This window comes from Archocentrus centrarchus, chromosome 2, assembly GCF_007364275.1.
Source record: "Archocentrus centrarchus isolate MPI-CPG fArcCen1 chromosome 2, fArcCen1, whole genome shotgun sequence".
Lineage (NCBI taxonomy): Eukaryota > Metazoa > Chordata > Actinopteri > Cichliformes > Cichlidae > Archocentrus > Archocentrus centrarchus.
In genome coordinates, this window is record NC_044347.1 from 20,973,358 (window position 1) to 20,998,569 (window position 25,212).

The 25,212-nt window shown below is 44.4% G+C and overlaps 3 protein-coding genes across 5 annotated transcripts; all 3 read right to left on the reverse strand.

The window, feature by feature from the left end:
• Positions 1-1,626: 1,626 nt before the first annotated feature.
• Positions 1,627-4,945, reverse strand: chst10 (carbohydrate sulfotransferase 10). Its single transcript, XM_030750316.1, has 6 exons — positions 4,836-4,945; positions 4,301-4,444; positions 4,078-4,208; positions 3,765-3,990; positions 3,473-3,578; positions 1,627-3,228 (listed from the first exon to the last, which is right to left on the reverse strand). Exons 2-6 carry the CDS (start codon positions 4,404-4,406, stop codon positions 2,676-2,678), a joined length of 1,122 nt encoding a protein of 373 aa, XP_030606176.1. The 5' UTR covers positions 4,407-4,444; positions 4,836-4,945; the 3' UTR covers positions 1,627-2,675.
• Positions 4,946-8,110: 3,165 nt separating this feature from the next.
• rpl31 (ribosomal protein L31) lies at positions 8,111-11,690 on the reverse strand. Its single transcript, XM_030755935.1, has 6 exons — positions 11,486-11,690; positions 11,073-11,209; positions 10,555-10,658; positions 8,697-8,822; positions 8,277-8,389; positions 8,111-8,192 (listed from the first exon to the last, which is right to left on the reverse strand). Exons 1-6 carry the CDS (start codon positions 11,688-11,690, stop codon positions 8,161-8,163), a joined length of 717 nt encoding a protein of 238 aa, XP_030611795.1. The 3' UTR covers positions 8,111-8,160.
• A 3,109-nt stretch (positions 11,691-14,799) lies between these two features.
• On the reverse strand, positions 14,800-25,097 carry zc3h13 (zinc finger CCCH-type containing 13). Of its 3 annotated transcripts, none has more exons than XM_030750458.1 (20): positions 24,975-25,097; positions 24,170-24,346; positions 23,853-23,956; positions 23,615-23,729; positions 23,381-23,492; positions 23,084-23,250; positions 22,792-22,940; positions 22,485-22,685; positions 22,151-22,318; positions 21,680-22,014; positions 21,076-21,534; positions 20,583-20,834; positions 19,971-20,499; positions 19,524-19,720; positions 17,961-19,184; positions 17,184-17,843; positions 16,954-17,097; positions 16,599-16,799; positions 16,086-16,249; positions 14,800-15,977 (listed from the first exon to the last, which is right to left on the reverse strand). In XM_030750458.1, exons 2-20 carry the CDS (start codon positions 24,335-24,337, stop codon positions 15,759-15,761), a joined length of 5,568 nt encoding a protein of 1,855 aa, XP_030606318.1. In that variant the 5' UTR covers positions 24,338-24,346; positions 24,975-25,097; the 3' UTR covers positions 14,800-15,758. The 3 variants fall into 3 exon arrangements, with proteins under 3 accessions (XP_030606318.1, XP_030606326.1, XP_030606312.1); XM_030750466.1 differs by having other exon boundaries at positions 23,381-23,489; positions 24,946-25,090; XM_030750452.1 differs by having other exon boundaries at positions 24,946-25,090.
• Between the last annotated feature and the right edge of the window lie 115 nt (positions 25,098-25,212).

Consider the following 25,212-nt stretch of genomic DNA (forward strand, 5'->3'; position numbering starts at 1 on the left):
AGAAATCATCCACATTTCCGCTGCTCTCCTGCTCGCTGCTTTCCCTATCTTTGCCTTAGAGCCGCACAAAACACGGGAAGCCGGTCGGCTGCACGCGGACAAACAGGGCTGGGCCTCGGTACGTGAAGCGTGACCACCGAGGTGATATTTAATGAACTTTCCTCCTCTCTCACCCGCCTAACCGCCACCGTCCTGCAGGCCCGGTTTTTAAGCAGCTCACACGAGCGGAAGGACAGGTGGTATAAACAGAGGCAGGCAGGGGAGCAGAGCCCCCCCTCCACAGCATCCATATGGACATGCGCGCCTGAGACTTTAGTGTCAATATTGGTAATCATGGGTGTGGCAAGTGAGCAATCTCGGGAGTGATGCTGCTGCTGTGCTTGTGTTAGTGCAGCACCAAAGTGGACTCCCAGGGAGTAGTATAAAATAAAACAGCTTAATTCCAGCATCACTGGAACCACGTGCATAACACTGGCTTTTAAGATGAAATAATGATAATAATGTGCAGTGAAATAATAAAACTGCATCACATGTGACTCATTTGTTTTGTCAGTACTCTTGCAGGGTCCTTCACGGAGGGATTATCACCTTGGTCATGTGAACCTGTTGGGAGATCAGCTTAATGCTGGCGCTCTGGGTCCTGCCTGCCTCGGTTGCAGGCTCTGCGTCCCTGAGCAGCAGATCAGTGCACAGGCTACACCTCTGTATGTACTGTTACGATATGATGTAGATGAATATGATTTATATTATACACACTAAACTATAGTAGGGTAGATAAACAAATCACTTTATTTAAAAAAACAAAAACTGGCGCTCCTGCGGATTTTACAGCCCTGGGTCTCTGTGTGAACACAAGCAGCTGCAGTTATTTATCACAGCTGCACAATGGAGCGTTCAAACAGGCGACGCTCATCTGTTGCTTAAACAAACTTTATCTCCACAGTCAAATGGCAGGACAGGGCGAACCAGTCGAACAGCATGAGAGCGATAACCTGGCAGTGCGATGGGGAGCCGCAAGCAAACATATACCGACATGCAAGCACAGAGCCTTAAGGCGCTCAGGGTTAATACACTTAACTGAAGCTTGTGCTCTGTACTTAAATCCACCTTGCACAGTGTGAGCTTGGATATATGACACCGATAATATAAATCCTGTTCCAGCCCCGATCCTCGCTGTTGCTTACATGCAGCTATTTGTTTTGCCCTTAAACCTACAGCTTAAATGTCAGTTCAACAGACTTCTGTGCTGACATTTAGTTCAAAGGGTTCAACGAGGTTTGTGGCTTCTTTCACCAAGCACTCGCATTTTAAATGCATTACCGCCCCCTTATGGGTACTTGATATTATTGCAGTGATCAGTAGTCTCCGTGGACTATGATGTTTGTAGATGGCATTATGATCTGTAGTGAGAGTGGGGAGCAGGTGGAAGAGAGCCTGGAGAGGTGGCGGTACATGCTAGGGATTGAGTGAGATGGAGGCAGATGATTCACCAAAAGAAGACGTTTGGCAAATGTTTAAAACAGAATAATCAAGTAATAATAATAAAAGGAAAACCTGAGCATATTTAAGGAAACAAACACAGAAACACATAAGTGACATGTGACTTTATTACAAACCAATGTCATCTTTGTAACACAACCACCTGTCCAAAAGGTCACTGAGTGGTTGCAGAGAGGCAGTACTGTTTTTACAGCTGAGACACCTCAGCTACTATTTAGCAAGTTAATAATATTATAAATAGCAACACATAATAGAAATGTTGAGTTCCAAGACAAGAACATTTACACAGTACATCTGACTGAAAAATAAGCCTTTAAAATTCGGTTTCCTTCAATGACCCAGAGAAGCATTAACAGCTGAGTATATAAACTCATCTCGTGTTTCTTCAGGTTTAGTAAAGGCAGGAAAACTTTTGTACTTGCCACAACATAAACCAAGGCTTCGTTTTGATGCCACGCTGATATCTGAAGACCAGGTTAGTCTCTAACGAGATTTAATATGCACTGCATAAATAAAATTTAAAAAACAATTGTTTTTAAATGTAAGAAGGAAATCCTGCTGTGAGAAAATACCGCTGTCTGATCAGTTTGCTTTCTATTCTTGCCTTTTACTCTCTGACACACCCAGTCTGCCTCTATCTGGGATTATGGGAAGAGATGCAACATCCATCATTGAAACAGGTGATGCATACAGTGCAAAATAATAGCTACGGTCCAGGGTTACCCTCCTGCATCTCTGGAATTACATATAAAAACTCAGAGAACAAATTAATCATGTAATGTGTACTATATATCTGAAATTAATACCGATGTTCCCCCTCAGCATTATCAACACAAACTGATAAACTGTGCAGCTATTCACTGCTCAGTCTCATAATGCAACTACTCACATCCCATCTTCTGCACCTATACTTGCTTATCAGTTACATTTACTTTCTGCACAAACACACTGTTAAATATTTGACTATTAGGCAGCAATTTGCAGTTATTGCAGCAAACACACCAACAATAGCCTGGCAGGTATTCCCAAAAAAGAAGTTACAGCTTGCCAGCTACTGTACAGCAATCCAGTTCTGTGGCACACAGTCAGCCATATTACACCTCAGTCTCAGCAACTCAAAGATGGTTTATATAGATATTAAAAAAGAAACATGTTTTTAGTCCGTATTAATTATTTTAGTTCAGTAGAAAGTCTGGGCTTGGGTAACCAAATAGATGGAAATCGCCCTGGTAGCGTGCGTAGAGACGCCTGATGTCTCGCTTGCTGATGCCTGAGAAGTATTGCTCCACCTTGGTCCTGTTGTAGTGAGTGATGCCTGGAGGAATAGCGGGGTAGGACACCAGCTCGTCGATGCCTGCAGCTTTGAGGATGTAGGGGGCGTCCTGCTCCAGCGTCTCGTGGTGACCGATGACACTGTAGCTTATTTCGCACGGTGCGCACAGCTCTGCATAAGTCACCCAGTGGATGATGTGCTCACCAAACTGCCGGTCCATACGGCGGCGGCCTTCCACGTCGCCCAAGTAGCGCACAAAGTCCTCAAAGTGCAGACCAGAGGCGGCGAGGTCGCTGTTGCGGTGATTCTTGCGGTATTTCCGTATAATGGCTGGAGCTATGTCATGCTTGTACCACGGCTCGAAGCGCGGGTTCTTCACAAACTTGTCCTTGAATGCAGAAATCAGGCGCTCAAAGGGATCCCTCACGATGAAGAACTTGAAATAAGTGTTTAATCTGTCGAGATATACAGAAGATGATCGTTACCAAAAGCCACAAACACTTTCAGGTCCTAACCTCACTTATTTGATTGTAAATGCTCAATTATTCTTTGTCTGGCTAAAATGATAAATGACAGTTTGAAGGCCAGCATCTTTCTAGAAGAAGCAGCATTGCTTCATTTTGCCTTTTGATTTGAGGAACTATGTTCCACCACTTTAATCAGATAAGTCCAAATTTATCATTGCAACTATGATCCAACCTGTGAGTTATTTCCCGTGGAGTGAGAGATGACAAGCGAGGCAGGCCATTTTTCTCGTGGTCATGAACAAGGTTTTCTGGGATCTCCTCCACAGTGGCAAAAGCCCCTGCCAAAAAAAAAAAATCCTCAGCTTAATTAACTAATTCGACAAATTGACCTGGAGTCGAGAAGAACAGTCCTGTTTTACTCATATGTATATATAAAAAAAAAAAAAATCACAATATCATGTGAAAAGGCTTGTATTTATGGTAAACATGGGCACTGTTTTTATCTTGATCCTATCCATACTTACCGTTGAGCACAATCAGGACCTTCTTCCATTGTGTATTGCCCACTTTAGGCGTCTGGCAGAACAGGATCTTGTGTTTGTCACAGACAAAGAGACGGTCAAGAACAAACTTGCTGATGGAGACATGAGTCAGATTTCTCAGGCTGCTGTTCTTACACACAGTTGAGAGCAGCTCGATTCGCTTCTCAGCGACCGACTGCCATTCTGCCACTGTGGGTACCGCCGTGGGCTGAGGCACACATGCAGCAGTGTTATTGCAGAGGAGAAAAAGTGAATGGTATTGATTAAGTATAATTAGTAATCAGTAAATAGTCACCTGATCTGATGCTCTTTGACTTTTGATGATCTTTGGAGCCTGTTTTTCTGGGCTGGACACAGCAATGGGTTTAACCACCACTTTAGCGCCCGGCACTGTCCCACTCTGACTTCCAGCTCTCTCTCCGTAATCTGAAAATACAGATCGGATCAGAGCGGCCTGATCACACGCCCCCCTGGAATTTCCTGCCCGTAGTTATCACCGTAAAGGTCCGGCGGCTTACCATCAACAGCTCTGTAGCTGATGAACTTGCTGACAAACATCAGGATTAGCAGCACCCAGCCGCAAGCCCCGAGGAGCAGCCAGTGGTGCCGCATCGCTTCGCACATCAGCCGACGGCCATGGAAACAGCGAGCGGGGCTCCCACCTGGCCACACAAACACACACACACTGGTGATGAAAACAGTACCTGACTGGCGCTAAAACAAACCTGTTAGATCATATCTCCTAACACAGTGAGCTAGGCTACATAACGATATGTGATGGGTGACCATTACACAGCTCAACGCTAGCTACCGGACGGTTACTGCGCTGAAAAGAGCTGACGGCAGTGCTTTTAGCCTGTGTGTCAGCTCATTTCAATACAGGGGAGCTTTCAGGCAGCTAGCTAACTGGTCAGTTAGCCAGCCTGCTAGCCACACCTGTCCCTCCCAGACATAAAGCAGACAATTTGAACCGTGCTAGTTTTCTTTCTTCGTTAGGTCACTTTAAATTCCACAGCACACATACACACACGCCAAAGCAGCCTCGTAGCTTACGTATTGGTTGAGTTATAGCTACTTCGCAGCTGCACAAACTCCAGAGAAAACGCTAGATGCTCCCATAGAAACGTCTCTCCTGACGCGTCCCCCTCCTCACAACATCCGGCTGCTGACAACAATGAGCTCCCCCTAGTGGTGGTACCATGGAAACGACGCAGCCACATGCTGCTTAGATTAGATCCATACTTTTCCCCAGGTTGTCCATGTCCCATAGCACTGATATGTCAAATACAGTAGAACACTTCCCTTTCACTACAGAGAGGAAGAGGATACATTTTTACTGAGAGTGACCAGGATGGACAGGATTAGAAAGAAATATATCAGAGGGACAACTCAGGTTGAGTTGGAGGGACAAGGCTGAGATGGTTTGGGACATGTGCAGAGGAGGCATAGTGGGTATACTGGATAAAGGGTGTTGAAGATGGAGCTGCCAGGCAGGAGGACAAGATGAAGACCACAGAAAAGGTTCATGAATGCAGTGAAGGAGGACATGCAGAGGATTGGTGTGATAGGGTTTTATGTAGGGAGATAAAGTTAAAAGGAGAAACCAAAAGAAATGTAATAATGGGGTCCTCTGGTTGCCTGATATACACTATTCAAAAAGGTTAAAGGAACACTTTGAAAACACATCAGATCTTGGATATCTACTGATGTGGACTGGGTAATGTGTTCAGAATGACAGGATGCTACATCATTTGATAGAAATGAAAATAATCAACCTACAGAGGCTGAATTCAAAGACACCCCAAAAATCAAAGTGATAAAATGATGCAGCAGGCTAGTTCATTTTGCCAAAATGTCATTGCAGCAACCCAAAATGGTACTCAGTAGTTTGTATGGCCCCCACATGCTTGTATGCAGGCCTGACAATGTTGGGGCTCGCAATGAGACGATGGATGGTGTCCTGGGGGATCGCCTCCCAGATCTGGACCAGGACATCACTGAGCTCCTGGACAGTCTGAGATGCAACCCAGTGGTGTCAGATAGACCGAAACATAATGTCCCAAAGGTGTTCTATTGGATTTAGGTCAGGTGAGCGTGGGGGCCAGTCAATGGTATCAATTCCTTCATCCTCCAGGAACTGCCTGCATACTCTCACTACATGAGGCCGAGCATTATCATGCACAAGGAGGAACCTAGGACCCACTGCACCAGTGTAGGGTCTGACAGTGGGTCCAAGGATTATCTAATGAGAGTCAGGCTGCTGTTGCCTAGCCTGTAGAGTTACAGGTAGCATAACATTCTCCATGGGTTCTCCAGACCCTTTCACATCAGTCATATGAGCTCAGGGTGAACCTGCTCTCATCTTTGGAAAGCACATGGCATCAGTGGTGAACCTGCCACTTCTGGTCTTCTATGGCAAATCCCAATCAAGCTCCACAGTTTCAGGCAGTGAGCACAGGGCTCACTAGAGGACATTGGGCCCTCAGGCCACCCTTGTGAAATCTGATTCTGATTGTTTGGTCTGAGATTTTCACATCAGTGACCTGCTGGAGGTTATTTTGTAGCTTTGGCAAAGCTCATCCTGTTCCTCCTTGCACAAAGGAGCAGATACTGTTCCTGCTGATAAGTTAAGGACCTCCTACGGCCCTGTCCAGCTCTCTTAGATAACTGTCTGCCTCCTGGAATCTGCTCCATGTTCTCGAGACTGTGCTGGGAGACATTGCAAACCTTCTGGCATTGGCACGCATTGATGTGCCATCCTGGAGGAGTTGGACTACCTGTGCAACCTCTGTAGGGTCCAAGTATTGCCTCATGCTACCAGTTGTGACACTGACCCTAGCCAAATACAAAACTAGTGAAAAACAGTCAAAAGATGAGGGAAAAATGTCAGTGCCCTCCCCCTGTAAAACCATTCCTGTTTTGGGGCTTGTCTCATTGTTGCCCCTCTAGTGCACCTGTTGTTAATTTCATTAACACCAAAACAGCTGAAATTGATTAACAACCCCCTCTGTTACTGAACTGACCAGATCAATATCCCAGAAATTTGATTTGATGCTAAACTCCGATTAAAAAGTGACCCTTTCAGGGTTTTTTTTTTTTTTTTTTTAGCAGTATGTCTGTATTCAAATCCATTTGTTTTAAATTATTAATAAATTAACCAAGTACAACCCAGGTTCCATCAAGTGTGTGAACTCCACTGTTAAATGAAATGGAGTAACGAATCATTTTTTCCACTTCAATATTAGTTATAAACACCACCCAGGACACCAGTTTCAACAATCTCTCAGTATATGTCAACATATCCAGTAGTTTTTTTTCCATATATAAACTTTAAGCACTGCATTGCCACAGTGGCAGTGTCCAATCAGGAGCTTTACTTAAAAAAATAAATAAATAAAAAAAACTTTAAAAATGGTCTTACTTGAAATGAAATGACAAAGAATCCCTAAGACAGACTTTATTATAGTGCCCCCCCTAAAAAAAAACCCCCAAAAAACTTAAATTGTACTGTAAATCATTACATTACCAGCATAAAAATCTATTTAATTAGAAATTTCGTTTGAGCAGCATATCTGTTAACTACTAGGTATGTTACAAAAATTAAATATTTCCAATTATATCTGAAACCTGAGCAGATAGAGCATAGATCAATTTTGATACCTAAACCACATTAATAGCCCCCAAAATAATGAAGTTAGAGCCAATTAAAAACACCTAATAATGCAATGATGAATTGAGTATTGACAACAGTGCACTCTGCACATTAAACTACTTTATGATGAAGGAAACGTGATGAAACTAAGCCAGTTTTTTAAGTTAAAACATAAAATTTTGCGTCTATATGCCTTAAATTGGTGTCCAAATGTACAACTGGTGCTTTGCCAGGATGATTCTGACCGACCTACTGTTATGTTACCCTTACATTATAATCCTATATCCTGATCCATAACATCTCAAACCAAACCTTCAATTATGGTAAATGGTAAATGGACTAGTTCTTATATAGCGCTTTTCTACTCAGTCAGAGCACTCAAAGCGCTTATACAACACGTTTTTTACATTTACCCATGCACACCCATTCATACAAGCACTTCCATATTAACTAAGCTAAGTGCTTTTTTTAATTATATAACATCCACACACATTCACACTCCGACGGAACGGTCGGAGAGCAACTTGGGGTTAAGTATCTTGCCCAAGGATACATTGGCATGTAGCCTGGAGTAGCCAGGAATCGAACCCCTGACCTTCCGATCAGTAGGTGACCTGCTCTACCTACTGAGCTACAGCCACCCCATTATGAGCAAAACAGAAATAAACACCAGACAAAAAGGCAAGGGGTCCTTTTATTTTCATTTATTCAGCTTGGAGACAACATTTAGTTTTCATCAACATTGACTGTCTGCAGACCTGTTGGAAAAAGACAGAAAATTATTTAATAAAATGTCATTACTTCCACAGATACCTGAGAGAGTGAGTGAGAAACACGCTCACCTTTGCATGTGGTGACAGGAACGTATGTGACCAGGGTGTACAGTTTGTTGGGGGAGTCCTCGTCTTCATTACGCTTCCTGGACAGCCGTACGCGTATCCTGTACGGCACATTCCTGTGCAACACACACGCACACAAACATCAGGAAGGTTACTGATGCGCTGCCACAGCACCAAAAGCTACATTCACATGATCCCGTCACTGTAATTTTCATGCACATATATTAATTCCTGGGTAATCTTAAGCAGCCTATCAAGATGTTAAATAATCACTCAATGATTTATTCTGTTGCACCACAATGTCAATAGCAGCAACAAACCCCAACTTGGAAACACAATCACATACTGAGAAACAAACTGAAAAACAATCTTCTGAAAAGGCGAATCTTTCAGCACAGACAGAAATGTAGGAAAGCAGCTCACCTGACACCCTTGCTCCACACTGCCTTGTTGAGGCGAGTGTCAATGCGGACATCAGGAGTTCCCATTTCCTTCACTGCGAACTTGCGGATCTCCTTGATGGCGCGGGGAGCTCGCTTCTTGAAGCTCCTGCAAGTGGAAAAAAAGGACGACTTTAATTGGGATACAACACAGAAAAGCCTGATCAGTGTTTCTCTGCACTTAAACACTGACAACCGGCTGCAGACCACAAATTTTAAACAGTCACTGACAAATTAAATGTGTGACTGTGCAACTTCCTATTAGTGCCACACCAGGTGAAATCCTTTAAGATTACACAGGCAAAGGTTGGTCAAAACTCCTATGAAAAAATATTCTCCCTGGAAATTTTTTTGTGGTCCCCAAAGAGTTTTTGGCCAAAGGAAAATTAGTTTAGTTAATGCTGGTTTTATTTACTCCAAGTATAGACACTTTTGTTTATGAAATAGTAAAATAAGGTAAAGGACTTATTGCCTTTACTGTATGCACACCAACTGTGCTCATGTGCAAAGTTAGAGAAAAATTACAGCCAGTTAAAATCCTTTATACGCTCAGAGAAAACTCAAAGTTTCTCTCAAGTATTTAATTTTTACTCTGACTTCTATACTAACTATAGTTGCCAAAAAATTTATTAAAATTGCTACAAGTGACTTACTGACCTATAATCTAACAGATGTGGCCAAGAGACCAGCAGAAACTGCAACAAATATACCATAACAGTTCTAAAAAGATATTCTAAGTGGCCAGAAAAGACTGGATTGATTATAATGTTCAATGCATCAGGTACAATAGCGCAGAGTGATAAAGATAATTGCTAAGCAGATCATTATTTTATATGATGCCTTCATAAATAGTGCTTTATAGTGCCTGTTTACCAATATATAGCTATGTAGCAATCCCCCATTACTGCCCAGCAGCGCTTCGGCAGACGCCTCATTCCAAATTTTGCTAAGTTGGACAGCACTCATTAAACATCCACATCTTCAACCGGGCACAATCACAGTATTGCAAAATCACCAGACTTCTACACAGGAACTGACGACATAATACACACCATCACTGACCTCCAAGTTTTTTCAGGCTTAGATTTCAAGCTGGCATTTTTCTGTAATTCATCCTCGAACGTTTGTGTTAAAATAACTTACAAACCACCCTACTCAGCTTCCAAAGGTGCGCTTTACATGACTTCATATTATTCTTTATGTTGTGGACAGCATTTGTGACAATTTTGAGCAAATTCTATCAGCAACCAGTCAACATTCATGAACTAGCCGCGACCCCGAGTCAGAGTCAGTCACATTAAATAAGAATGACTTTTAAGAGCGCTTCCGAATGGTGCAAGTTTCATTAAAATGTATCCACTTTCAAAATCAGCATTTGTGCCACATACCTACAATGTAAGCAATGGGATTTCTGATGTTTTTATGAGTTTTTTAAATGTGTAATATCTTTGCTTACATTGGTAAATAGACTGTAGTCAACAGGATTTATGAAGGGCTTATATATAAAGTGAAGAAATCACCTATGTTGCAAGTAGATTTGTGGCTCTGGGTTATTCTACCTACATTATAAATATCCTAAGTCCTTTTTGGCCACTTAAAATATCTTTATAGAGCTGTGACTTTAATGCACTTGTTGCAATTTCTGCTGCCCTCTTTCTTAATGTCAATAACAGTTTTTACCCGGATAAATAAAATATATAAAAGTCACTTTACCAAAAACTGATAGACGCTTCCACCCTGTGATGGGAGTGCTGTTTCTGTCTCAAAGTGCCATGTTTGACACAGGTTTGATAGATTATAGGCCAGCAATCATTTACAACACGGCCGCCGGCAGTACTTACACTCCATGGATGCGCTTGTGGACGTTGATGGTGTACTCTCTGGTGACCACCTCGTTGATGGCTGAACGCCCCTTCTTTTTCTCTCCTTTCTTTGTTGGGGCCATCTAGAAAGAAAAAGACGTGCACACCAAAGTTTGAGTCCGCTTTCAATGCGTCAGCTCGACACCCAAAGCAAAGCCTGACACTAGCGTACAGCTCTGTAACAGCCTGAATGAGAAAATAAACGGCACGGAAGTTCAGGGAGTAGCTGCAGTCCTGGTACCGAGTCTGTACTCTGCGCTACAAACACTCCCGCGGTGTGTGGGGACACGGACAGCCATGCAGCTGGGAGCCGCTCCGGAGGCTGCGCTTCGCCGCTTTAAACTCTCTTTATACACACTCAGCAACATCAAAACCCTCACATCACAGCACATACAACACTCACGAACACTATTAGATGGAGGATGCGGCTATTTGCGGCTTTAGTAGCACTGGATGGAGCCGGATTGTGGAATTATTTCTTCTGAAAAATTACTCACCTCGGCTCGTAGCTGAGGCGGAAGTCGGAAGGACGGAGCTAAGGCGGAGGGTTGTGGGTAAAGGAAGCCGGTCCGTTTTGTATAAGGCCCGTAAACAACACAAGCACGGCTAATGGTTCCTACAGTGTGGCAGATCCCTATTACGTTACAAAATAGCTTTAATATTTCAAGATTCTTTATTGTTATTTCTGCAGTTTAAGGTACAACAGAAACGAAAGCAGTGCAAATAAAGTTAAAAACAATCTAACTAAAAGATAAATAGACTAAGATATAGAAACAGCAATAAGACCAGCAGCCAGCGGCCTAAGTGTGCAAGTGCATGTGCTGTACTGTGCAAATGTTCAGCGGTGACAGTTTGTTTGGTGCTCTCACAGCCTGTGGGAAGAAGCTGCTGAAAAGTCTGCTGGATCTACAGCTGATGCTCCTGAACCTTCTCCCAGATGGTAGCAGGGAGAACAGGCTGTGAGATGGGTGGTCAGAGTCTTTTAGGATATCTGACAGCCTACGGATGCAGCACTGGTTGTCTTGCAGCGAGGGCAGGGTGAATACCAACCTATTCAGCTGATGTCTCTCGTAGTTCTTAGAGCTACCAAACCAGGAGCTGAGGCTGTAGGTCATAATACTCTCAGTGATGCCCCTGTTTCTAATACAGAACGATTGTCCTCTGACGGCTAATTACGGCTACTGGCTGTTCCTATTAAAGATAGTTGCAATTCACTTCCATCTTATTAGTGGAAATGTCCACAGTAGATTCCTGTAACTTACTCATCACACCTAGTCAGCTGCTGTTACTAGATATTTCTATTAAAACTACAATTACAGAAGTCTACAGTTCAACTGGACATGTTTTAAATACATTTTAAATACTTTAAAAAAACTAAATTTGTTTTAAATACATTTTTTTAAGTAAATGTGTGTTTTAAATACATTTTAAAACAAACACACCACCACATTTTAACACCATACTCTTACAACATCCTAATTGTTCTTTACCAGGCAGGATTATAGTGTTACCTTCTGCTGATATTATTAAAATGATTATTAACCACGTTACTTTCATCCTATTTGCGCTACTTTTCACACGTGAATTACATGAATATTTCTGTTTACAGTCGCACCCTTATTTGCACCTTGTTTATTAATAATTGTGCTTTATTCAGTTGTTTTACATTCATTTTTGTTGTTTTTGCTGTCTGTGGCTCTGCACTCAGTTTCTGTTTCTGCTCACTTTTGTGTTTCCATTGGACTGAACATGTAAAAGGCACATGAATTTTGGGGATTAATAAAGATTTTAACCCTGATCTTATAACTCCATAGTAATGTGGATAAAATGCCATTTTTACTGGCATCTACAATTCAGTTTTCACCAGTCAAGATTTTAATGATACATTATATTTTAAAAAAAAGCATTCACTCACCCATCTAAATGTATTCAGGTGTTCCAGTCACTTCTGTGGCCACAGGTGTATAAACCAAGCACCTAGGCATGCAGACTGCTTCTATAAACATTTATGAAAGAATGGGTCACTCTCAGGAGCTCAGTGAATTCCAGCGTGGTACCGTGATAGGATGCCACCTGTGCAACGAGTCCAGTCATGAAATTTCCTCACTACTAAATATTCCACAGTCAACTGTTAGTGGTATTATAACAAAGTGAAAGCAACTGGGAACGACAGCAACTCAGCCATGAAGTGGTAGACCACATAAAATCACAGAGTGGGGTCAGTGGGGATGCTGAGGCGCATAGTGCACAGAGGTCGCCTTTCGGGAGCGTCAGTCACTACAGACCTCCAAACTTCATGTGGCCTTCAGATTCGCTCAAGAACAGTGCGTAGAGAGCTTCATGGAATGGGTTTCCATGGTTGAGCAGCTGCATCCAAGCCTCACATCACCAAGGACAATGCAAAGTGTTGGACGCAGTGGAGTAAAGCACACCGCCACTGGACTATAGAGCAGTGGAGACGTGTTCTCTGGACTGATGAATCACACTTCTCCATCTGGCAGTCTGACAGATGAGTCTGGGTTTGCCAGGAGAATGGTACTTGTCTGACTGCACTGTGTCAAGTGTAAAGTTTGGGGGGGGTTATGGTGTGGGGCTGTTTTTCAGGAGTTGGACTCGGCCCTGTAGTTCCAGTGAAAGGAACTCTTAATGCTTCAGCACACCGAGATATTTTGGAAAATTTGATGCTCCCAACTTTGTGGGAACAGTTTGGGGATGGCCCCTTCCTGTTCCAACATAACTGCACATCAGTACTACTAACAGTTATATTTAAGGAATGTCATTTTATGACAAGTCAGAATTTAATTTTAAAATAAGACCATATCTTTATTTCAGTAATACAAATTCAAATATGGTAAATATGGCAGCATACCAAAAATGGTTTGTTATTTATTTTGGACATGCAATGAAATTTAAAATGAGACATCACTTTCCCACAAGTCAAGCTTTTTTCAACATAACTGAATTTGAGATAGCAGAAATAATTTACTCTTACTACTTGAAAAAAATGAATTGTTGTAATTATAATTCAAATATGTCTATAAACAGTAAATGTCATTTCTCCATGTACAAAAACATAATTTACCATTAAAAAAATTGTTTTACAGCTATATACACACATTTCTACAAAGAAAATCATAAAAAAAGACAAAAATCACCACTCCTCATCCACACTGATTAAATGTTAAAAGGCCAACATACTCCTAGTGTTTCTGCCTCACTTTGTGAACATCAAGTAAAATTTCATGCTTGTGAACAAGACAAACTTAACCAGAAGGTAACCTCAAAGGAAATTTAATAGTAATATACATTAATGTGGCATAAAAATATTTTCAGGTAATTAAATCCTGAGGACTTGATACTTTTATTCTCGAGTGAAAAAAGTTACTAAACAAGCCTTCAACCTAATTTAATTTTTTTTTTTTTACAATCTACAAAATAACTGATCACGTACTTTAAGTATCAAATTGATGTCAATGCAGGAAAAAAGTGCAGCTGCAGCACCTCCTCTGTACACACACACACAAAGACAAACCCATAAATGTAACAACCATAATGTGGTTGTGGTTTTAGTGGCTGTTAAACTCCAGAACTTACCTCAAAATCGGTTTGCCGGCTGGCTTCACGAGTTTTGTCCTTAATCGGCAAAATGTGGTTGCAATTTGAAAACGTCAGCATTTATTTTACAGTAACAAAAATACAGCAATGAACAGGATATCATTACTTGGAATATCTCAAAATTGACCTTGAATGTTAGATAAAAGAAAAAAAAAAAAAAAAAAAAGTAGGAAAATTGTTCTCTAACACCACAGTCATGATCAGACTAAAATGGGAAACAGTCTCCATGTTGATAACTGTATGTTACTCGTACCTCTTTTCCACCATCTCTGCTGGTTCTAAAAACTAACCCACATTATGAACCAAATATTACATAGCAGATGGGGGGGCGGGAGGGTTATTTCCATGGGAGGACAGTTTTTTTTGAGGTAGGCCCTTCCTTAACCAGTGCTTCCGATACTGGAACCTTTTTCTTTTTGTGCCGTGTGGAAAATGTGTAAACTGGTTCTAGGTTAGGCACCAGCTCCGAATGGGTGGAGAAGAGGTATCAGATTTCATGTCACTGTTGCACTGGGGTGGGGTGGGAAGGTGGGATTCCTAATCAACACTGAAGCTGGTTTGTCCATTAAAATTGTCCCAGGATACACAAAATGCAAAACCTTCGTTTGCTTTTTTTTTTTTTTTTTTTTTTTTTTACAACTGTCTTTTGATACAACCACATTTTAAAGGTGCACCTTAACCAGCTGTGCAAGACTTACTGTGACCCTGGTTGGTTGACTGCTGGCCACACAAAGAAGTTCAGATTAATGATTTTTTTTTTTTCTTCTTCCTAAGCAGTACACTGTCTTTTCCTATTGGGAGCACTTCGGCTCCATTATGGATGATGCGGGCTCGTGAGGAGAAGAATTCCATTTTGCCGCGTTGGTGATCTGGCGCTCTGTACTCACTTCAGTTCATGTCAGGAAGACGCTGCCAAACCATTTAAAAAGAAGCACATAAAGCCAAAAAAACCCCTCTAATTTTAAATAATCACATTCAGTGAAAAAACAGCTTGGCAGTGCTTTTTAGTGAGAAACATTCATTCAAGTTCCCGCAGGACGTTTCACTGTTGTGTGTCAATGCAGCCAGCGCTATAGATGCGGCTTCACGTAATATGTTGTAAACACAAACAGAACAATATCAAGCGTCCCATTATGTGATGGTTGAACAGTCGTTTCATACAAAGCAAAAGACCAATTACAAAAATCAACATCTAACCATTTTAATGCACAGTTGTACTAACCAATGCACAACATAGGGAAACAAATCTTTGTTAGGCAGGTGAAACTGATCATTAAAAATCTGCTCTAAAACACTGTAAATCCACAAAAAAAAACAAACAAACAAAACAGTCATTTAGGTGCATTTTAGATTTCTGATACATGGACCGTCGCACCCCTCCATAGGCTATCTTGTCAGTAGTCTATGGAACAGATCATTCAAAACATAACTGATAGAGTCACAATGTTGCCGTTTTCCCTCTCGTGACTAAAAAGGCTATGAATGTAATGAAATGAGACAGGTAGAAACAGAGTTAGGAGTGAGAGGAAGTAAAGGCCTAGAAGCATTCACTTTGATGTGTGTTACTCTCAGGACACACAGACCTCTGGCTGCGCTGTGCTGAGCTTACTATTACTACTACTTCCACCACCACCAGCTTCGGCGACTTCAGCTGCTGGCGTCGACCCACTATCCGACCTTTCCGGGGCCGATGCCTGGCCAGCCACGGTCCTTCTAAAGAGACGCATGCTCATCTGCAGGAGCTCATTGTCCACCACGGGTGTAGTGGGGTCGTGCTTGGTTAGACCCTGAAAAAGAATAGTAAGAAGAGCTGAGAGTTAAGAGATTTAAGCACATCTCATGTCACATTGAGATCAATTTATTTTCTTTTAGGTCAGTAATTGGACAACACATACCTTGTCATTTTTCAACAGTTGCCGGCGAATGGCAAAGTCCCTGCGAGCACACAGGGCCTTGCAGCAGGGCCCCAGGTTTCTCAATAAACCTGCTCTCTCCACCCGCCTGTTCAGAGCTGCCATATTCAAGGCTCCCAGGTCATGCTCAAACAGCTTGTCAGCATCTAGCAGGACAATATCAGCAGAGGGGGATTAAGCGGAATAATTAATGTTTATCTAAACAAAAAGCACAATATCTCTAGAACAAAGGCTATTACCCTATTCTTTTCTGCAATCACAATTACTAGCTTTGCTGGTAGAAGGGAGTAAAGTACATATGAAAAAAGCTTGTGTGATCTTTGATGCTGTCAAGCCAGTTTTACACGAGCTAAAAATAGAATTCCATTTAATATTATAGTGAATAATGCATGTGCTGAATACTTGGTCAGCAACAATAGTTTGGGTTGTTTGGGTTTCTTCTAATGGGACTGAACTCATCTTTCAATACATTCAGTCTTTATGTCCCAAGCTCACCTTTAGGATCGTCCAACTCAGACTTGCACACCTCTCTGACTTGCTCCAGGAGTTCTGGGCCAGCTAGTCTCTTGGATATGCCTGCCCTAAGGAGCACTGCCCCTGGGGTGAAGCGGAGCAAGGCTGCCCCTGCTGCCCGCGGTTCCTGTTTCTGTTTGGGCATCAGGCTCGACCAGTCCACATCAATCACGTCCAGAGGACCTGTCAACACACGGCAAAGGCAGAGGCTTAATTTTGCAAGGATTACGTCAACATATTCAAACAAAACACACGTTGAAATAAACACTAGATAAGAGAAACTAATGACACAATTTCCATATATGTATATATTCTCCACAGAATGTATTTATTATACCTGTGATCTTCTCTTCGTCTTGCTGATCTTCTTTTTTCTGGCTGTCAGCCAGAATTTCATCCAGCTCATCATCACTGATCGGTTCGTACTCCTCGCCAACAGATGCGACAGACTGGCCATCATCTTCTTTCCCATCGTCGTCTCCTAAAACCGCAGCACACAAAAGTTTTATTGAAGTCTGTGTAGGAAAAATGAAAAATAAAAATGTATGCATGCTTTTAGCTTCTTACCGTCGATGCTGTCTGCCTTCTCCACCTCCCGCTGATCGCCCATTAGGTGGGGGCTGTTGCTCGGCTTCTCGGGCTCTGGAGGACTGAATGCTTCTCTCGGCAGCAGAGGCTCATAATCACTCCTGTCTTGTCTCATCATGTCTCCTCGCAGGTCTCCTCTCATCTCACCTCGTCCTGGAGCCCTGGGGTCCCCGTGGGGCGGTAGCTCCATCATCATCATCCTCTCTCTTTCCCGATCACCGCCTCTGTCAACTCTACTGTCTCTTTCCCGATCTCTCTCTCGCTCCCTTTCCCGCTCATGCTGCTGGACGAGTCCTTCGGGGAGTAAGCGTTCCCTGTCCCGGATATCCCGCTCCCTAAGGAGAGGTTCGCGACCAGGACGCATCAGGAGGGGCTCCCGTCCTCTGATCGGCCACTCCCTTGGTTCAGTATCCCAGTCTCTCTGTTGCTGTTGCTGTTGGAGAACCAGGGGCTGCTGCTGTTGCTGCTGAGGTCGGAGGTCTTTGCGGTCTCTATCCCTCTCCCTGTCCCGTTCAAATGGCTCCCTGTCTCTCTCTCGTTCTCGACTGTCGTAGGAGCCGGCACGGGACCTGGACCTGGCCTGCCTCTCAGAATCAGGAGAGCTGCGCCTGGAGCTGTGGCTGCGGGAATCTTGCCGGTCTAAAATTAAAAATAAATAAATAAATAAAATAAAGATAAGACAAATTCAGAGTGATCCTGGAAGTATAGGCTGTGCGTAATTCTGTGCCATACTAACAATTTAGGTGAGGATTTTACCTGATGAAGTGCTACGGCTAGGCTCTCCTCTCCTCAGCTGATCAATTCGGGATTTCCTCTCAGAGCCTGGAGGGTCATTCGCCACCGGCCTCTCACGGTCTCGCTCCCTCTCTCTTTCCCTCTCTCGCTCTCGGTCCCGAGAGTTAGTGCCTTGCATTCTGCCCCGGCGCGATCGTGCACCCTGGGGATCTTCTCTGTGTGCGGACTCATTAGAGGGTGAACGCAAGCGTCGGGTTGACATCCGACTCTGGTTGCTCCCCATGCTGCTGCTGCGCGTCTGCTCTGGTGGGGGTTTGCGGAGCAGCGGCTGGGACATGAGAGGCTGCGGAGGCATAGTCTGAAGTAGCATTGGAGGATCCTGGGAGAGTAAAGGTGCAATGTGGGGTGGATTAGCCCGCCCCATCCTGGGGCCACCAGCTCTCCTGAGAGGTTCAGCTGGAGCCCTCTCAGCAGGAACCAAAGGAGCATGTGTTTCCAGTGAACCTCCCCGGTCTGTCACCTCCTCATCTGACCAGTCACTGAAATTGTCCATTTTGGAGAGAGGAGAGCGCTCTGTATTCCCACCAGTGCCTCGGTGATCAGGCCTCATTGAGGGTGGCGGTGTCCGAGGACCCCTCTTCCTCTTACTGTGTGGCACATGGGTTAACGGTTCATCCTCGGATGCTTCCGATTCCCCCCCTCGTGATCTTTTCCTCTTTCGGTCAAGAGCTTTCTTCTTTGCTCCTTTCCTGGGAGAATGTAAGGGTGGCGGCCCATCAGTAGAAGCCCCAGATGGGGGCTCGGGGTTGAAACGGTCCCCTGCAGCAGCCAGGCTGCTGCCACCTGCAGTGTCCTCATCTTTGCGACCCTTCTTCAAGCCCTTCCTCTGTGACTTGGTCTTCTTTTTCCCCTCCTCGTGGGACTGGGAACCAGCGGTATCTCGGTCTTCGCTGGCATTGGCAAGAGGTAGAGGCGGAGGTGGTGTGGAATCTCTGCCTCTGCTACGCAAGTCAGAAGGTGTGTCTGAGAGGTGCTCCCCCCGTCTGTCGCCTCCTCTGCTTCGTTCCCCACGAGGCTCCAAGTCCTCGTGGCGACCGCGCGCTTCCCTTTTGTCCGCAACTCCCCTGCGATCATCATCCTTCCAGTGAGCAGCCTTGTCATCGGATGCAACGCTCCTGGTTGGCGACCGCAACAGCGGTTCCTGGGGCCGTACCACCTGGCTTAGCAGACGATGCTTGTCCCCATCTGCGTATGAATACAGCGCAGTCACATAAACACATTCAGTACTTTTAAAGCATCGCAGAAATCAGTCAAGTGAGAGTTTTTCCTTGGAGGTATTGGCTGAAAATACAATGAAGGAAAAATCTAACCTAAAGGAGACCTTTGATGGTCTTTGTTGTTAGCAATAAATCTTTCTGCCAATTTAGAGCGACAGCCAATAACACCAAAAAAACGTGCATTTTACAAAGAGAAATAAAACTTCAAGTAACCAACAGTGCATATATGTTTACAAAGGATGTGCACTATAAAAAGTGCATCCCCCCATTAAATAGTAGTGTTTCCTTTCAAAAAGAATTTCCCTACTGTCAGATGGAGGCGGACACACTGGGCTGGGGAGGAGGGGCTGGGGGTGGAGCTTGGCCTGCCCTCGGCCAATCGGGCGCTCACTTTTGTCTTCTGAACTATTGTAGTCGTCGCTGTCTGCCGGACTGAGGTCCCGCGTGGTTCGCTTAGGTGAGAGTCGGGGGCTTTGGCTGCCATCCATCCTGGGCCTCTTACGACTGGAAGGAAAAGACGTTTTAATAAACACAGATCAGGAGCACATTAATGGATAAATAAAACCACATCTGAATTATTGCACGCTCACATTTAGGAAACTTTATTTTGAAAATAATTACTGGATTATAAACGGATCCTTTATTTCATGTAGAAAAGTGTTGGCATCCCTTTCTGTATTGTCTGAATACTAAGGTAGCGCACAATTACACGGAGGAAAATCTTATATTAATATTAATCCGAGCTGATACATGCCTCATCTTGCGATCATCCCGGCTGTCTCGAACCGGCCGGTCATCCCTGGCGTCCTCTCTCCTCTCCCGCCTCTCCTCCCTTCCCCTCTCTCTTGCCTCCCATTCCCGCTGTCTCTCCCGCTCGCGCTGTTCTCTTTCCCGTTCTCTCTCCTTCCTCTCCCTCTCTCTCTCCCGCTCCTCCCGCTCCCTTTCCCTCTCCCTCTCTCTCTCCCGCTCCTCGCGCTGCCTTTCCCTCTCTCGCTCTCTCTCCCTCTCTCTCTCCCGTTCTCGCTCCCTGGCACGCTCCCGCTCCCTCTCCGCCTCCCTCTCCTTCTCTCGCTCCTTTTCCCTCTCTCTCTCCCTCTCCCGCTCCTTCTCTTTCTCTCTCTCCCGTTCCCTCTCTCGTTCCCTGTCTCTGTCTCGCTCTCGGTCGCGGGTCCTATCCTCTCTTCTATCTTCTGCTCTATCCGCCCTGCGCTCCTCCCTTCTCTCCTCCCTCTCAGACTCCTCTAACCTCCCCTGGTGTCTGCTTGGAGAAGCTGCTCTTTGGTCTGTTAAACAGAGAAACCAGTCATGAATAACTACGTAGGGTTATTTTAACATGGGACATCATTTTTAGGCTCCTAATCTTCACCTCTTTCTCCTCGGTTGTCTCTGCGATCCCGCTCACCGTGCCCTCCTCTCCTGTCATAGGAGGGGTCTCTGGTCTGCTCTCCTCTTCTTTCACACTCGTAGCGATCTCGGTCCGAAACCCTGTCAGAGCTTCTTTCAGCAGCGCTGCGATCTGCGGTCCTTTCCACACTCCGTTCACGAACTGCACTGCTCCGTGATTCCCAACTGTCATGGCTGCTTTCCAGCTGGGAACCTCGAGAGTTTCTGTTGGAGCCTAATGGAAGGAAAAATTAGAAATTGGGTTGACATATACTATAAAGTTGCTTTAGACAGACTAAAAGGTAAAGCTATTTCCATAAAATCTGGGATGAGATTTCAGCTAGTGAACTGTTTGTTTTTGGACCATTTCCAATTAAATTCAGATTTTAAATGATTGAAAAAAAAATAACCACTTTGTTTTTAATTTACTCCTTACACTGTGTCCCAACATTTAAAAAAAAAAAAAAAGTTCTTGCCTTTCTCAGGTATTTCATTAGCACGCCCTCTTCCTCGTCCATTCCTTTCAGCTCTGTCCGTCCTGCTTTCGGTCCTTCCTTCACCTCTACCTCCATCGTCACGTCCGTGACCTCTCCCGTAACTCCTGTCATCCTGAATCAGATCCTCCTTCCTGTGGGCATCGATCCTCTCCCTCTCTCTATCTCGCTCCTTTTCTCGCTCCCTCTCCTTTTCCCGGTCCTTCTCTCGCTCCCTTTCGCGGTCTCGACTGGAGCGGGTCTCCGCCCTGCTCTCTCTCAAGTCCTTCACGTCCCTGTTGTCACGAGTCTCTCGGGTTGTTTCCCTCCCTCGCTCACGTGTGTCCCGTCGGTCACGAGCATCTCTGGTGTCCCGGTCATCACGGGTATCCCGTGAGATCTGTTCAGAGTCATAGTCCCGGTCGTCACGGATACTGTCTTTCTCTCGTTTGTTGTGGCTATCTGTTTGGAGAAAAGACACACGGCTTAAGAAGGGATGAATGTAAATTTAACTGACAGCCTAATGGGCATAGGAGGGTTGTTTTAAAATGTCTATCGGCCAACAGACTGAAAGAAAAAGAAATCCAGTAGTGGAAGATAAAGATACCATCTCTGCGCTCATGTCTGCGCTCCTGTATGGGCGGACTCCTCTCTCTGTCACCACGACTCCTCTCGCGGCCCCTGGAGTGGCGCCGGCCAGGGCTCGACCTGTCAGACCGCCGATGGGGTGACGAGGTGTCGTGAGAAACGAGAGGTGATCGAGAGCGCCGGGAACTCTGAGGTGAGGCCTGAGCTGTGGTACTCCGGTGATAGATGGGAGAGGAAGAACGACGGCGTCGAGGAGAGGGAGAGTGGCGCTGGGCGGAGGAACCGGAATGGGACGAAGGGGAGTGGTGACGGGAAGGACTGGGGCTGCGTTGGTGGCGTGGTGGGGTAGGAGACCTGCAGTGATAAAATGTTATTTCCTCCTGGCCATCATGTCCAAATACATTGCATAATTGTGAAATAAGAAGTCAGGAGTCCAGAGTTTAAAGCCCTGGACAAGAAAACAATGTTTTCTAAGCCATCGTGTGCTCACCTGTGAGGAGGGGATGCTAAGATGGAAGCCTTATGGGAGGAAGCTTTAGGAGAGGTAGATTTCTTCCTGACTGGAGGCGACACACCCCTGGAAGGAGAAGACACGCTACCAGAACGCTCCTCTGATGTCACAGACCGCTTGGCCTTGTGGGAACTGTCTGATCGATCCCTACAAACAAAAAGGTTATAAAAAATGAGCACTGGAAGTTGAAAGGGATAACCCAGGAGAATTGTGAATATGACTCAGCAAATTGAAAATATATGTAAATTAGTGATGCACATACACTACACGATACTACAAAGCAAAATGCGGATGCAGGAGGTCCCCACTTTACCTGCGCTTTTCCTTCTTCTCTTTGTGTTTTTCCGTATCTCGTCCACGATCTTTCCCCTCCTTCTGCTTCTCATCAGTCTTTTCCTTGTTTTTGTGCTTGCCTTTGTGTTTCTTCCCGACCACAGGGAGGTCCAGAGGGACCGGTGGAGGGGGACTGGGGGTACGGGGCCCTTTCTTCTTGCTGTGGCTTCCTTTTGAAGACCTGGTTGAAACACGATGGAAGATATGCATCACAACGTCATCATCAAATATATGCGGAGGTCTCAGATTCAATTTTACTTCACTGTACACCATCCACGTCTTCCTACCTGGCACTTTCTGAAACGGGCGAGGATACAGATGCCTTCTTTTCTTTCTTCCCTGAGCCCAGCCCTTTGTTTCCTCGTTTGTGTTTTGGGGAGCCAGTGGACTTTCTGGATGAGGGTGAATCTTTGGAGCTTAACTGCTCAGGGGACGCCTGAAGGGCAAAGGTGACATATCAGGCTGAAATTCAGATGTTGATCTTGCAGAGAACTACTTCAATGAGGGACGTGAGCTGTGCCAATACATTTGAAATCCAGACGTCGCACATCCAAATCATCAAAACACCTCGTCACTTACCTTTGGCAAGGCTGTGGTTCTGGTTTTTGTCGGCGTCTCGTCTTTCTTGATGACAATTTCTTCCCTCTTCTCCAAGTTTTCCTGCTCTAATTTCATTAGTTCACGCTGAATCTTCTGACGCTTCATCTCTAGGGATAACTCATAGTCATAATCACCAATATCAGAGTCTGAAAGTCAACAAAAAAAATGGAACGGAAAGGAGTGCGTCAAGTCAATTTACATACTTAAAGTTCACTTTATTTACAAATAAATGTGTCATTTTCCCTTTAAACTTCAGCAAAAAAAAAGATAGTGAACCTTCACGATTGGTCTCCCACTCTGTGGGCTCTTCCTCACTGCCTGGGGTGCGTTCCTTTGTTATCTTTATATCCTCCTTCTCCCTGTGTCGGCCTCTGGAGGACTCTCTCTGCTACAGCAGCATTAACAAACAGATAAATGGTGCTTCATGATTTAAAAGCTCAAAAATGATTCATAATCCAAACTAGACTCTTCATTCAGAAACACATTATTACAAAGGAGCAAACAACTCACTCTCACTGTTGGGGATGCGGGCTCATCTAGGTCTCGTTTCAGGTTATCTGCTTCAACATCCTGTCTTTTATTCTTCATCCTCTCCCGCAGATCACCTGTGGGTCTCTCGGTTGACCTGTCCCATAAAGACACATAAAATTTTTTTTAAAAAAGTAAACAAAACATGCACAGAGATTGATTTGATCAAAACAAAACAAAACAACAATCAATCCAAATTCAATAACTGCAGTCATCTTACCGGCTAAAGCTAAATCCTTTGCCTCGTGGCTGAGTTCCATGTGTGTAGCGACAAGTGTTGCCGTAACTGCAGTTTCCGGTCTTCAGCCAATTTCTACAGTGACTCTGTAAACACACACAAAAAAAAAGGCTGACCAAATGGGAAAAAAATGCAGTACCATATTCAAAGACTATATGAATATAGCAACTACATATGCAGCATGCAAAACAAACACAAGCATCATCCTCGTGGTGTGCTGGAAATATCAGGTGGCATCTTCCAAGTACTTTTAAAATCCCGAGGTGAGGGGTGGATTTTAAACTCGTGGTAATACATACATCAGCAGCATTACTCCCAGTGCTGGGTCCAAGTCTTTCAAACACACTGGGCCTGCGGGACGGGGCGGTGGGGTTGGTGCTGCTGCTGGTTGTGGTGCTGCTGCTGCTGCTGCTGTCAGATATGGTTTTTGAATTTTCCACTGTTACCTTCCGCCTGATCTTGGACATTCTGCAGGACTGCAAATGTGACAAACAACACACCGTGAACTGTCTGTAATCATCTGCATGTTTACAGCCCGACACTTTAGAAGCGATGGCTTAAAAAGCTGTTAAGTGAGGAAACTCTCTGTGCAGAGTGCCTGCCTCACACTTTCTGAATTAATTCATTCAGAAACCTCACACTGCAGTTGTAAACCAGATCTCAGTGTTACTGTAGCAACCGTTTGGTAATCAAATGGCCTTCCTGCACGGTATAGCGCTCCCGTGTATAATCACGCGTCCAAAACATAAACACATGCAAATATGTGCCCTCTGTGCAACTGCTGTGCTAACTCATAGCGAGCTGCATCGCATGCTAGCTTTAAGTAAGCCAAAGTTCCCTCTTAACTACAAAAACTGGATTCTGTTTGCTGTCTTTAAATAACAAGGAAAGCAAATAAGACTCAAAAGGCTTCGTCGGTTAATATTACTTACTCTGCATATTTCATGCGAGAAACAACAAGCGAATGGAGGCTAATGCTAAAGTTAACTGTGTCATGTTTTATCTGAGCGCGGGGCCTATCTCAGCCTCCTCCAGCAGCGCGCCCGCTGATATTTAAATTAAAAATCAGTCTCACCCAATAAATTTTTTCGCTGTCACACCTACTCTTTAGTCCAGTTGGCGGATTTAGCACTTGTAAAAAAAATTACAAGGCTTATTCTTTAAAAGCAAAGGCAGAAACTGCCCAGGGTGCCTTCATATTGGCGGAGTGTGCACGTCATAGGGCCTTCTTCTTTTGTGGTTTTTTTGGAAGTAGGCGGTCATCCTTCACGAGGATGCATTACCGCCACCGCCAGTTCATGTACTGTTATTATATCACACACACACACACACACACAGAGGG

Excerpts from the sequence above, each read along its gene's own strand:
- chst10 (XM_030750316.1), bottom strand. The coding sequence starts at position 4,406 with ATGTGCGAAGCGATGCGGCACCACTGGCTGCTCCTCGGGGCTTGCGGC. Across the intron at positions 4,209-4,300 it reads CAGCTACAGAGCTGTTGATG|ATTACGGAGAGAGAGCTGGA; the intron begins GTAAGCCGCCGG and ends CTGTATTTTCAG. Across the intron at positions 3,991-4,077 it reads GTCAAAGAGCATCAGATCAG|CCCACGGCGGTACCCACAGT; the intron begins GTGACTATTTAC and ends TGTGTGCCTCAG.
- rpl31 (XM_030755935.1), bottom strand. The coding sequence starts at position 11,690 with ATGACCTACAGCCTCAGCTCCTGGTTTGGTAGCTCTAAGAACTACGAG. Across the intron at positions 8,823-10,554 it reads CACAAGCGCATCCATGGAGT|GAGCTTCAAGAAGCGAGCTC; the intron begins GTAAGTACTGCC and ends TTCCACTTGCAG. Across the intron at positions 8,193-8,276 it reads TCCTGTCACCACATGCAAAG|GTCTGCAGACAGTCAATGTT; the intron begins GTGAGCGTGTTT and ends TTTTTCCAACAG.
- zc3h13 (XM_030750458.1), bottom strand. The coding sequence starts at position 24,337 with ATGTCCAAGATCAGGCGGAAGGTAACAGTGGAAAATTCAAAAACCATA. Across the intron at positions 20,500-20,582 it reads AGACAACCGAGGAGAAAGAG|ACCAAAGAGCAGCTTCTCCA; the intron begins GTGAAGATTAGG and ends TCTGTTTAACAG. Across the intron at positions 17,098-17,183 it reads GAAGGCAGACAGCATCGACG|GAGACGACGATGGGAAAGAA; the intron begins GTAAGAAGCTAA and ends CTGCGGTTTTAG.